Source organism: Oratosquilla oratoria, chromosome 7, assembly GCF_046742065.1.
Source record: "Oratosquilla oratoria isolate Oo_2021 chromosome 7, ASM4674206v1, whole genome shotgun sequence".
Lineage (NCBI taxonomy): Eukaryota > Metazoa > Arthropoda > Malacostraca > Stomatopoda > Squillidae > Oratosquilla > Oratosquilla oratoria.
Window position 1 is genome coordinate 43504053 of NC_134783.1, and position 14709 is coordinate 43518761.

The 14709-nt window shown below is 38.8% G+C and overlaps 1 protein-coding gene across 3 annotated transcripts in view; it reads right to left on the minus strand.

Annotated features, from left to right (window-relative positions):
* The window catches only part of LOC143027125 (uncharacterized), a 35975-nt gene extending 21566 nt beyond the window's left edge, over positions 1-14409 (minus strand). Inside the window, exons 1-8 of one of the 3 annotated variants that reach the window (XM_076188156.1) lie at positions 14253-14409; positions 12360-12779; positions 12105-12244; positions 7993-8139; positions 7198-7494; positions 6743-6881; positions 6365-6599; positions 5566-5739 (exon numbers count right to left, since the gene is read on the minus strand). In XM_076188156.1, coding sequence (XP_076044271.1) covers positions 5566-5739; positions 6365-6599; positions 6743-6881; positions 7198-7494; positions 7993-8139; positions 12105-12244; positions 12360-12728 — 1501 coding nt within the window. In that variant the 5' untranslated portion in view covers positions 12729-12779; positions 14253-14409. Of the gene's footprint in view, positions 1-5565; positions 5740-6364; positions 6600-6742; positions 6882-7197; positions 7495-7992; positions 8140-12104; positions 12245-12359; positions 12780-13417; positions 13436-14252 lie in introns of those variants that run through there. The other 2 variants (XM_076188157.1, XM_076188158.1) reach the window with 2 other exon arrangements.
* Positions 14410-14709: the final 300 nt, after the last annotated feature.

A 14709-nucleotide genomic window follows, 5' to 3' on the forward strand; every position in this document is an offset into this window, starting at 1 on the left:
ACCCACTGTCCTGGGTCAGAAACAACATAGCAAGACAGTGTATCCACAGCAAGGCTGCTTCACTTAATAAACAACCCCCTATCTTCATCCCCTCATGCAGAAAGAGAAAATGGGAGAATTCCCTTCAGGCTGCATCAAAATATCATTCACAACCTAGTAACTCCTACCATACTTCTCAGACATTTCATCTCAACACATTTAAACTTTTCCTCTCTGCCCCTCTTAAATTCCAAGTCTCTGCCCCATACAATGCCATTGGTATAATCACCCCTTCGTATCCATTCCCAGATGCCTATTTCTCATTACACTTTTTAATACCCTAAGGCATTTACTGGTCTCTCTCTCAATCTACAATTTACCTCCGCACCCACTCCTCCCTTTCCTGCCACATGTGATCCCAAATAACTATAGATATTGTCACATATATTCCCATTTATGTAAGGTTGAAATAGATTTATTACCGTATTTTCCGGCTTAAAATGCGCATCGGGTTATAATGCGCACCCATGCACTTCGTTATCTCAGTACACAGATAGCGCGCACCGACGTATAATGCGCATGCCCGATCGCATTTGTCTATAACGCAGTTTTACCTCGGTATTTATATCATGTGAACGAGGTTACATGGAGAAGTATTTTTCATTGGCTAGAGCCACCGCTGGGAAATCTGTTGATTTGTCACTAAATTAAGTGTCAGTTTAGGCATCAATCAGGACACAACTAAGAAAAAGTCGGAACTACATGTACCGGTATATGACTCATGTTGTGCGTTGGTCCCTTATTACTTTGTAGCTTAAATAGTTTGGAAATATGATCTAAAAAAGTTTATTGAAAGTAAAATATACAGAAAAATTTCGGGATTTTTACAGAAAATTTTCATTTTATAATTTGAGGAAATAATTCGTCTTTACCATTTTTTTTTTTTTTTTTATTTAATACTGAAACAAACTACAGACTGTTTCGTTTTAGCTTTGAACTTGCAATGACAGTGGTGAAATAGGACAGTCTCTCATCGAGGTGACGTTTAGTTAATATAACTCCCAAAAGAGGGTGTTATAGTCAGGTGTTTGACACGATTTTATGAACGGCTGCAACAGAATTTGTACCATACCTAAAGTGAAGCAACAAAGCCAACATAAAAATTCAAACTAGGATGCTGTGAACATGGGCAAATATCATGAATATTGATCATGTTTCATGGTGTTTAGGCCTATTTAAACATGAAAAATAAGATTCGATAGATACCTACCTATACCAAATATTTATATACGGTAGCCCATGCTGGCGTATTCTTTCATGTCACCATGGCTGTTCTTCTTGTTCTGACGGAACGTCACGGAGAAGTGTGCCTCCCGACTTTGTGACGGCCAACATCGTCACGTTGTTGTGAAAAAAAATTACACACACAGCCGCAGAATTTTTATCGTAGGCCGTAGATAATGCGCACCACCGGATAACGCGCACCCCCCATTTTTAGGCCCTTCCAACGGAAAAAAGTCACGCACTATACGCCGGAAAATACGGTACTTTGAATAAGGCATCACTTGCGATTACGCGAGTGTCCGATTACAGAGAACATGTAGGGGGAGAGGTTTCGATAAAATTAGGCGTAACACTTCCCGCCAGCCTAGAGCAGCGCTGAACGTTTCAGTTAACTTGGCCAATCAGGTTCATTCTCCATAGATGCTAATCCTATGGGCCAATCAGAGGAATTTTGTAGAAGGAATCAGGGCACCTTCAGGCATTTCAGAGAGTTCAGTTTAGGATACGAGGTGCCATGTAGAGATTGTGTCGCTTCAGGAGGGTTGTCAGCTGACGTAAGTCCTCTGTACTCCCCATGTATTATTCGTAAGATAATTAACTCAGCTAGAATTTCATTTAGGTGTTGTGTGACGTCTATGGCAGTGACGCGGGAAGCCTAGACAGTGTTTTCGTTGGTAATTAATTAATTTCTCTTTCACCCTCGTTAAAAAAAATTCGAGTGGGAATATTCTGTTTTGAAACTTATTTACTCATTTGTATGTCCATTGATTGTAATCACTCATGTAATCCTATTAACTTTAAATGAATAGTGTTAAATGTTATAGGTGCGTTTCATTTTTCTTGATTTTCATGGTAGTGCAAAATCAAGTGGCGACCATCGAGTAAGCTATCCCAAAGACATGGGGTCTTGGGAACTCATTCATTCATTCACTCTTACTATGCGTTACGAGTCAGAAGTGTGAGCAAGATTCATAACAATATTCACTTCCTCCAGCCTCTCTCCTTTTAGACTTACCAATCACTACCATCCTCTATCCTTGTACATCTCATAACCTTGCTTTTAGCCAAATTTACCTTCAACTTTCTCCTGTCACATACCTTCCCAAACTCCATTACTAACACCCTTAATCCTCCCTCTGACCCTGCCACAGTGTCATCAGCAAACAACAGCTGGCTCACCTCCCACTTTTCTCCATTTCCTTTAACCATCTCCAGTCCCCTGCTTCTTATCCTTGCCTTTACCTCCTGCACCACCCCATCCATGTACACATTAAACAGTCATGGCAACATGACTTAACTACCTCCCTTATAAGAGGGAAGAAACCCTTGATATATAGACAGAATTATTAACATTATTATTATCATGACCCAGGCAGTGGCCAAGAGACAGGGATGAACCTTTATCCATGATGAGCTAAGATGAAAGGTAAACAAATGAATGACAGATGGGAGTGGGATGGGTGGAGATTGGTGCATGCCTTGGCTGGCTACCTTCCTTATCAGGGAATAGGTAAGTATACATACATATACCAAAGGATTTTTCCCCCTTACAAGGGAGGTAGCCAAAAAACAAAGGCATAAAAACCATTCCCACCCATTCCATCCCCAACATACTCCACTCCCCTCCACCCTCCCTCTTATCTTGGCACCTCCTGGATGACGGGTCATCCCTGTATCTTGTCCACTGCCCTGGGTCAGAAGCAGTGTCGCAAGACACAGCACATCTACAACAAGGCCGCTTCATTAAATCAGCGACCCCCCCTCTCCGTCCCCTCATGAAGAAAAAGAGAAGACAGGGAGAAATCCCCTCAGGCTGTGTCAAATTTTTCTCATACATACTACCTCACCCCCCATCCATTCCACCTCATGCATCACATCATCATCCATACACAATCATTTTCCATTCACCCCTGTCTTCTGTCCTTTCCCGTCCTTCCTCAACAGACATTCCCCTCTTCCCCAAGGCCCCTTTCACCCCATCCATCCATCTCATCCTAGGTTGCCCCCTCATGTTCACTCCCTCCACACCTCTTTTACTAGTCTTTCTTCACTCATTCTTTCCATGTGTCCAAACCATCCCAATACTCTTTCATCCACCCTATCTCCCAACTCCCTTACCACTCCCATTCTCCTCCTCACCTCCTCATTTCTCACTCTATCCAGCCTAATAACCCCCATCATACTTCTCAGACACCTCATCTCAAACACATTCAAACTCATTCTCTCTTCCTCTCTTATGTTCCATGTTTCTGCCCCATACAGTGCTATTGGCACAATCACTCCTTCATACAGTCTCCTCTTTCATCCATTCCCAAATGTCTATTTCTCATTACACTTTTTAATCCACCAAGACATTTACTCACTTCTCTCAATCTACATTCTACCTCCACCTCCACTCCTCCCTTTCCTGCCACATTCGCACCCAAGTATCTAAAACTATCCATTTCCTCCAGTCTCTCTCCCTTAATGCTCACTTCCAGTCTGCTGCCATTTTCACCCCTTGTACATCTCATCACCTTACTTTTACCCACATTTATCTTCAACTTTCTTCTTTCACACACTTTCCCAAACTCTGTCACCAACTTCCTCAATCCCTCCTCTGATCCTGCTACAAGCGCAGTGTCGTCAGCAAACAACAGCTCCCACTTTTCTCCATTTTCTTTAATCATCTCCAATCCCTGACCCACCACCCCATCCATGTATAAGTTGAACAGCCAGGGCGACATAACACATCCCTGAAGAAGTCCCACCTTTACCTCGAACCACTCTCTCCATTTCTAATCCTGACACATGCTCTACTACTCTCGTAAAAACTCCTGACAGCTCCTAGAAGCTTTCCTCATATCCCATATATCTGCAAACCTCCCACAGTGCCTCCCTGTCTACCCTGTCATAAGCCTTTTCCAGATCCACAAAAGCCAAAAAAAAACCATCTTTACCTTTTCCTATATCTTTCTCACATATCTGTCTTACCACAAAAATCTGATCTACACAACCTCTACCTGTCCTAAATCCACACTCTTCCTCACAAATTACTCCCTCTGTTCCTCTTTTAATCCTCTCAATCAAGATCCTCCCATAAGCCTTCCCAACAAGCTAATCCCTCTGAAACTACTACAATCACACTTGTCCCCTTTTCCCTTATAGAGTGGAACTATACAGGCACTCCTCCAGTCCTCCAGCACTCTACCCTCTCTCCAACAAACATTAAATAACCTCACCTGCCAGTCCACCATCACTGTACCTCCTTTTTTTAAACATTCTGCATGGCATCCATCCAGGCCAGGTGCCTTATTTGCTCTCATCATCTTAACAACTGCCTTTTCCTCACTCATCACGGTCATTTTCTTAGCACTTCCCACTGCAACTATCCTTCCCTCCCTATCCTCCTTCATATTTAGCAACTCCTTAAAATACTCTGCCCATCTTCCTCTCACTGCCTTCTCTTCCATTATCATCTCTCCATCTGCACCTTTTACCTTTTCTTCTCTACTTGATTCGCCTCCTCTTCCTCTCTTCATTTTTCCAAAACATCTTTTAATTACTTTCAAAATTTTCTGTCATACTCTTACCCCATTTCACATCTGCTCTCCTCTTTGCCTCCTTTACCTTGTGCTTTACTTCTTTTCTCTTTTCTTTGTACCTCTCATATGACTCTCTTGTCCAATTTTGTAACCAATCTGTGACAGCTTGCTTCTTCTCTTCTACAACCTTCTTTGTTTCCTCATCCCACCACTCACTACCCTTCCTTCTATTTCCACCTGTCCTTCTTTTTCCACATACCATCTTTGCACACTGTGACTCCCTCCTTGAACCATCCCCATTCCTCCTCCACTCCTAGTTCTACTCTATCCTTCACTACCTCCCACTCCTCTCTCAGCTTCTTGTACTTCTTCTCCTTTTCCTTCTCATTTAAAGAGTTCACTCTAAGCACCTCCCTTCCTTTTGTCCTTTTCCTTTTTCTCTATCTATCCTCCACTCTCAACTTACCTTCCACCAAAAAATGATCTGATATTCCCCCACTCTCTCCCCTTAGAACATATACATCCTTAACTCTTCCTATTATACTCCTATCTACCACTACATAGTCCATTAATGCTCTATCTACCACCCTTCCATCCACCACCCTCTCCCATGTGTACTTATGCTTGACTTTCTTTCGAAACACTGTATTTGCTATCATCAACTCTCTAGACACATCTCCATAAGTATAGATAGTATAAAAATGGTATAAAACATGGCAAAACATAAAAACTTATAAAAAAAACAAAACAAAACAAAACAGAAATCTGTTACACTTACCCTCAGCACTATGGTATGTTGCCATATGCTTGCGAAGAGACTGTTTCCATTTGAAGGTTTTGGAGCACAATTGGCAAGAGAGCATGTGACCGTCATGGCGAGTTGCTAAGTGCATTCTTAGGTACTGAGCGGTCATACAATCTTGTTCACACACCATACATATGTGACCACTCCCTGTGGTGTGAACATATAAATGACTTTCATTCACAACCAAAACACATTTGACTTGATTATCATTTGGTCTCATAACAGTGTGTTTTTCCCTGTAATCCCTAAATATTAAGCTAAGTTTATAATACCCCTCTTGCTAATCAAAGAAGAAATATTATTTGTATCTTATGGCAAATTAACTTTTGCCTTAGGTAGCAATCTTCAATGAGAACAAAATAGAACTGCAAAACTTGTTTCCTGCCTTATCAAATTGTTGATTTCACTACATAATATTCTTATCATAACCTATCACTGAACAAAACTTATCTAAATATACTATTACCCAACTTTAATCAAACAAAACTTCTGCAAAAATGTACACATAAATGAAATGACAGGAACCATAAGATTCCAATATGATGTCTAAATACACTGAGAAACAAAAATAATGCAAGAAGTTATCTAGGTAAGCTAAATTTCAACCCCCCTCCCACCATGTGGATTGTTTACAAGTTTCTCGATAAGGTATATATACATAAAAGAAAATGGCAGGAACCAAAAAGGATTCTAATAGGTCCTCTAAACACATTCAGAAATGGAAAAATACTAAGAAGTTCTCTCGGTACACTAAATTTGAAACCCCCCCCACCATGTGGATTGTGAATTCGTTTATGAATTCTTAGTGACTCTTCGTGTTTGTAGCTCTTGTTGCAGGTTTGACAAGTGTATAATTTATTCTGATGAGTGCGAAGATGCCTTTCCAGAGTTCTTCTAGTTTTGCACACTTTCCCACACTCCTGGCAAGGCACATGAAGTGGATCATGAGTCAATTCATGTTTCACCAACCCACCTTTCTCTACAAAACATTTCCCACATGTTACACACTGAAAAAGAGAGAATTTTCAAGATATCAGTGCCACAGTTAAAGACATACTGTCTTTGCCCCATGCATTTATACAGGGGCCTCTCAATTTCAAACACTTCTTCAAAATTATATTTCAGTGCGAGACCTACTATCACTTCTTACCTTAAAAGATTTATTACCAAAGTGATAATTAATATGCCTGAGTAATCGACTTCGTCTCTGAAAAGCTTTTCCACAATGTGGGCAAATTTCTGACTTCTTAGATGTCTGAGAAACACCACCTGCCTGTTCATCAACTCTCCTACGACAAAAACACAAATTAAGTAATTCTTAATCTAAAAAATTAATTTAATTTTTTTTTTTTTCTTGGGAGGTGACGGACAAAAATCCTGAGAAATTATGTATATCTGCTCATCAATCTCTCAAGATAAACATTGATTGATTGATTTGGTTTAACGCCACAAACTCCCTCCTATTAGGAGGCTAGGATGGTGCCTCTTACAGAGGACTTTGTAGCATGGAATTTATTCATAAAAAACCAAAACAGTCTTAAGGATGTATTGCATTGTATATACTATAACCTAAGCTATCATGATGTCACACTACAAGGAAATTACCAGCCACTTGACTGCGAAGATCCACACTGACGAGTACTGACATCATTGCATTCAGTTTCATTCTTGCTCTTTTGTTCTGGATTATCAACTTCACATGATTCACTTTCTTGTAAACCACTATTATCCATCACAAACTCTGTGTGGCAAAGGTTGGTGTGATCAACAGAAATTATACATTTTTGCAGAAGAGGGGATGTGTTTACGGTTTCCGCTTTGATTTGAGTATCCTCAGCTATTCTTATTCCACTACAATGTTCTTGGTGCTCTCGGAATTCATTATAAGAAGGAAAGTTGGTTCTGGAATAGAAAATGTTATTCAAACCATCACTCATCACATTAAATGTGGTAAAATCCAAAGAAATTTCATAAGAATAATTTATAGAAAAAAAAAAAAATGTAGTATAGTGAAACTCAATATTTAAGTATGCAGTGGACATAAAATAAATCATAGAAAGGATAGAGACTTAAAAGAATAATTAGTAAGGAAATGGAGATAAACAGATAAAGATGAGACAAGGGATGCTGAAATCAGCTGAAGGTCCACATAGAAAACAGCTCAATAGGTAAATCAAACATAAAAAAACTATGAAGTATAAAAAGTTTTGAAGAAGCCTTTTACTGCTTCATGAAAAATATTGCACCAAGATATACTTGGAAATCATAACAGAAAAAAGTATATGAATATAAAATATCAAAATTATGAATAACAATTACACTAATAAATTTCAATTGATTATAATTTACAGTAATATAAGATATTCCAATAGGTATTCTTCTATCCTATACTCTACTTACCTGCAACTGAGGCACCTTGCAACCTGTGTACAGTGTTGTGTTGCTGTATGAACTTCATATTCCTTTTTATCTGATAATTTTTCACCACAAACAAAGCACAGGAAAACATGGTCTTCCCGCATGTGACGGTCCAAACCAACTTTTGATCTGGAATTGAATACTGCATGTTACAACAGATTCTGATCCATGATGAGGTTGGACACAGTGTATTAAACACATAAATACAAATTTCTGGAGCCATATCCTAACTTTAATTATGGTCTATAAATAATATTTCTTCAATCAATTCATCTGCTGCCCTGGATCTCTTTCAGAAGACCCATGGATCACAAGTAGCCTGCTATAGACACTGATTTGCACCACAGGGAAAGGCTCTTATATTGTTGTCCTTATGGAGTGAGGAACAGTGTAGTATGTGGTGCTCTGTGTCTTCTTTGTAGTGACTGTATGTTGGGCATATGGCAGCTGTTGCTAAAGTTATACTGTAATGGTCTTATATTAGCACAGGGTGATAACCTGAACATAATTATACTAATGTTATTTCTGTATCTTGGAAGTGATTTCTTTGTGGGTTTGATTTCATGGGGAAATTGATGGATTAACTGGGAGACATAGTACTCACACAAGATAGAACAAGGGCAACAGACTGATTGATTGATTTGGTAGATTTGATGTTCTATTGAGGAGTTTGGTGATTTGTGTGTGGTGTATCTACTTCTGTAAGGATGTACTGGAGGATGTAGAGGGTAGGTTATTGTATATGTTTGAATATAACACTGCTGCGGTTGTCTTTTATTGCATGTCGTGGCTTATGTTGTGTGATGTTAAGGATAGGTGGGCTTGAGGGTTCTTGCAAAGAACTGAGTGCCTATCATTTATATGTGGTACTCTACAGGGTGAATTTCAGTTTTTTGATGTAGGTGTTCTAATGGTGATGTTCAGATGCACTTGCAAAAAATCGAATCCAGTGCTGATGGTCAAATATCTCCACTCTCATATAATAATATCCATACAGTTTTTGCTCTCTCATATAACAATATCCTTACAGTTCTTGCTCTCTCATATAATTATAATATCCCTACAGTTTTTGCTCTCTCATGTGAATGAAATCATATCAAGTAACTTAACTTTGCTATCCTAACTCTGTTCCCTTTCCCTTGTCTCCATATTTCTAGGCAACTTTCATAATACTGAAATTCTCATATCACTGGATGTGGAGGAAAACCCATTGTCTATTGGATAGACATCAATGTCAGATTTCCACTTGTGAAGCTCAAGACAAGATTCATTATCAAAACTAATCTATGTATAGAAATAAATAATGAAGTTCATGACACTCAAAATGAGCTAAGAAAAGAACAACAGAAGATGACCTCATATTACGTCAGTACAGTACTTAAAGAAATGTTTCCTAATAAAAAGAGCACTAACTCTAACAGTGTTTTAGAATATTGTTAAAAAATAATTCATAAATTAATTAATAATACACACACCAATGGCCATTTCCCCCTTACAAAGGAGGTAGCCAAAAAACAAAGGCATAAAATCCACACCCATCCATTCCATCCCCACATGCTCCACTCCCATCCACCCCCATCCCTCCCTCTTATCTTGGCTCCTCCTGGATGACTGGTCATCCCTGCATTTCGCCTACTGCACTGGGTCAGAAGCAATGTAGGAAGACACTGATGATAATTAAAATTATAATAATAATGATCATATTTATTGCCTCCATTCTCACTGAATGGAAAACCCCGCAGAGGCATACCCTTTCACAAATCTCTCTGAGATGAAACTCTGGAGTGTTGTCTGTGTTGTACTAGTGAGGGACAGTTTCCATGTAACTGACTGACAGTAATAGGGAAAGGGAACAGTTGCCACCTGTCAGTTCTCCATGTATGAAGAGGTGCAAGGAATACAGATGAACCAGATATATCATGTGCCCAGTCTGAAAATCAAGCGTCAACCCAACATACTGCACCTCCTGATAAAGGTGATGGGGCTGACACATTTTGAAAATGGACAGCTCTCCTACCTATCTTGCAAGACCACCACAAGCAGATACTCTTCACTGGACTCTAATAACACACAAGATTATCCACAATGATGGAAGTGCTTATGGTCTCTAATAATAATATATAGACATATCAAAAGGCTCTTTCCCCCTTACAAGAAGGTTTACCAAGTCAAAGCATATACCCACCCTTCACCCACCCAAAATATGTTGTCACTTTCTATCTTACCTTCTTGTTGATAAAGAGTCATACCTATCCCCTACCCGCTACTTGGGTCAGAAGCAATATAGGAAGGCACAGCACCTCCACAGCAGGGCCCAACAACTAAAGCAGGGTTACCCTCACCACACATGACATGATGACCCTCCCTTCCTAATCCACTTGAGAATTTAGAAAGCAGATAAAAAGAAATATCTTTTAGCCATATCAATCTCTCATCCATTCACAACCATTCTCCACTCACAATTATATATTTTCTCCATTCCCTCCTTGGCAAACATTCCTCTTCCACCTTATGCCTCATCGACCTCTTTCTTGGTCGTCCCTTAAGTTTACTCCATCCACTTCTGCCTTCTTTTTTGCTTGATTTACTTCACTCATTCTTTCCATATGCCCAGTATTCTTAGATAACTCTATCTGGTGGCTCTCTTCAACACCTGCTCCCTGCCTCACATCCCCATTTCTCATTCTAACCATCATCATAAACACCATCATACTTCTTAAATATTTCATCTTAAAATACATTTAAGCTCTTCTTTTCTGCATCCTTAAAATCTGAACACTCTACTCCATCCAGTGTCATGAGCATATTTACCACTTCATAAGTCGTCTTTTTGTATTCATCTCCAGACATTTACATGTAATGGGTCAGAAATAATGGAATGGAGGCCTCATCCCAGAAATCATCAGTACCACTACTCACTCCACACAACTATCAATTGAAAAAGCATTTAACTATGAAATTAAACAGCCACACTGTTCCACCAAAAAAGAACCCTAGAATTCTAGGCCTCACTACTCATGACCTTTAGTCCACACATCAATGATCTGACAACAAAATCCAACAAGAAAATAAATCTGCTAAGATCAGTCATAAACACAAACTACAGACAACAACAACAAATCACACCACTCAGATCAAGGGCAATGCAGTCACTGGAAACCCTTAGGAATCAAACCCAGGCATCTGAGGGCAATAAAAAATGTCCATGAAAATCTAATACTGAAAAATTAATTTCGCCCTGTCACACTATACTGTGGGTAGCTTCCACAATATATATAAACCTAAAGAGGCACCCCAGAGTCAGAGAAGTATTCATTTCTACCACAAAGGCATGGTCTACCTTTACCTAAACATGCCAAGACATGAATGATTGGATACATAGAAGGCTTTCATGCAAGGTAGTGTGTTCTTGTGGTGCAAAGGTTTTGGACTGGTTTTATATATGTATATCATCTGTTTAAGGAATCAGGCAAACCTGACAATGTAGAAATATATATAAGACTTTATATGAAAGCCATACTACAGGCTTTTTTTTTTTTAACCAAGGAATTTTATTTAAGATCACACACACTAAGCAAGACCATTTCCTGAGCTATACATGGTATCTCATGGTGAAGTGTAATTAGTATTGAATTGTGATAATAACCATTACTTCAAGTTTCACCAAATGGAAACCCACAGTCCCAAAGCAGCTGGCAACAGTCTCTAGGCTCTCCTATAGATATTCCTGGAAGGAAGTACTGGACTGTCACTTATATTGTATTAGTGTGGGACTGTTTCTATAGGACCAGCTTAAAGTAATGAAAGGAGGGGAGCAGTTACCAGATGTCAGCTTTCCCAATGCAAAAGATGGAAGAAATACAGTTGGAGTTGATTAAAAGAGTTCTTGGACTTAGTCCAGAGACTGAGTACTGAGACTGAGCACCTTGAGGCTACCCCTCCAGAGGGTGAGTGATGATGGATTTTGAAGATGTACAGCAAGAAGCTGACTCTCTGACATCCATCTTGCTGGATGAGCTATTACAAGTAACCACTGTTGCCAATTAGTAATGAAAAAGCAACATAATCTGTAACAGCCTGGCAGCATACTGTACCTAAACATGGCTTCACATTTTGAACATTCCCATAGTTTTGTTGTTCCTTTTGATGGCATTTGTTCAAAAGATACTGGTAATAATGTTGTAATATCAGATGACTTGTTCAAGCCAAAGCACTCTTTGTTGTCCTTCCCCCACTGAAATAAAAACCAAATTACTGACATATATAAAAATAGTTGCTTCACCACCTAAAATTAATATATTCACCAAAGAAGTTAAGAAACAACAAACGAAGTCTATTGAAGCACCTACCTCATCTATAATGGCTGTTGTTGTTTCTACTTTCATACTTTTTGCTTCCTTCTTCCTGGTTGTAACTGTCCTTCTTCTATATCTACTATTGCTGCTTCTTCTTCCCCTCCGTCCTCTGGCCTCCTCATCTTCCTTCTCCTCCTTTTCCAACTCCATTTTTTTCTCTGTGTCCTTCTTTTCATCCAAGACTTTTTCCATAATTCCTTCCTCAGCCCTTCCCTTGTATGTCTCACCCTTTCTCCCCAGCTGCCTTCTTTTGTCCTTCTCACAGGTGTCTTCATATTTTCCTTCTGCATGAAACCTTTCTACATCAAGCAGTCCATCCTGACACAGTTGTGGTTCTGCTGGGCCTACAGAACCTGTAGCCATTCCACCACCATCTCTATCTTTTTCTCTAGCAGTGGAACACTACAGCAGGCCCTGAAAACAGATGAAATAAATAAAAACATATTTGTGCATAAATGAAAAAAAAAAAAAAAATAGCACAATATAAACTAGAGTAATATGATATGTGCCACCTCAAATTTCACTGACTGGAGACCCACAACCCCAAAATGGTCAGCAAATATAGGGTCCTCCCTTCGATCTTTCCAATAAAATGCATTTAACTGATACCAGTCTTGTATTAATGTAGATCTGTTTCTATGACTTCAACTGGTAAGAGAAGGAAGAGGGAAATAGTTGTTCACCACTTCAGTACAATAATGCCTACATAGGTGTCATGAGGCGTAAGTGGATACACAAGGATGCCAGTATCGGCATATATATTTTTTTTGTAGTTTTACATGAGTTTCCCCAGATTCTGTGAACTGGTTTGATCATGTTCTCTGTGTTAATTAGTACTCAGAGTAAAAGAGAACGAGTAATACAGCAGACTTTATATTTTATAATGCAAGTAGTGTGATGAATCATACACATGGCAGCTGATGCTGCGCACGAGAATCTGACTCGTAATGAAGTGGTTAATTATATTATCATTTCTCCTTGTGTAAAACAGGAGGAAGATAGCCAAAGCTGACAGAAAGATGATGTGGACCCTGTCTAGAGGTAATATTTACCTAAGTGTAGTGTACAGAAAAGGAGCAACACTTGTTAGGTCTCATCTCCTATTCTCCAATTAATCATACCAAGCCTTAGTTCATTCTGGGGTTGCACCTCTTGATAGGGGTAAAAACGTTGATAGGATTTAAAGAAAAGCAGAAAGATGTCAATATCCTTGATCAATCTAGTTAAAAGCTAACACAATTTGCTCATGTTTATATCCTGGTGATTGAAAGAGGCACTTGCAAATACATAGTCCAATTCTGTATTTCCCTATGAGCCATGATGAGCCTGTGTGGGGTGAGCAACCCCACTTTAGACTCGCCACATGAGTATGCACAACAATTATACAATAATTTGGATTTGTACAAATGTAACAAGGAAAAAGGAAAGTACATAATTTCTAGTACTTATTACACCTCTTCAAAATATCATACATAACAAAGAGAAATCATAAATTTGGTAAAAAAAATATTATTCCTGATATTTTTATAATTTTGGAGCTGCATTGCACCATGTCCTATCCTATGGGTGCAGTCAAATCAGTTATCATTATTTTCCTTAGATTTACTCTACAGTACTTCACTAACACTAGCGCATTCCTATAATTATGGTATTTCTTACTTATGTGTACTTATTCATTAAATAATTTATGAAGAAGTTTATCCGCAAAGAAAAGTAAACTTAGCCATGCCTGAAGGGGTAACAGATTGCTACTGAAGTAGTTGTTTCCTATGCAAATTTCAATCATTTCCCTCTATTACATAGTGTTCATCACCTATTTCTGGCAGTGGGGAAAATAACCCAAATAAACTATACACCTGATAAAAAATAAATACTAATTCTACTTACCAAGCTCACACCTGACCCCTCAACATCCCACGGTTTTGTTTACTTCTGAAGCCATTGGACAACACAAACTGATAATCGTATAAAAATATAAATTGTTGTATATGAATACTATATTGCATTTCACGCAGTTTGTAAAAATAAGAAACGGAAATATTTAAAACATAGAACATTGTCGTTTGTTGTATATATAAAGCAAAGAAAAAATATAGAAAATCTTATTTGCCCTGAACTGAAATACAGTGTAATCGCGTGGTCCACACAGATAAAAGATATAAGAAGATAACACATAGGGTGGCAATTAAATTATCCCTAACTTCGCCGACAGATAGCGTAAGGAAAGACTAGTCAAGTTTTGATTGCACGGACTGAGATACGAAGATGAACGAGGTATGTTAAGTGTTCATAGAAGATCTATGAGTATGATATGATATATCAAATAAATCATTCAGCCATTTTG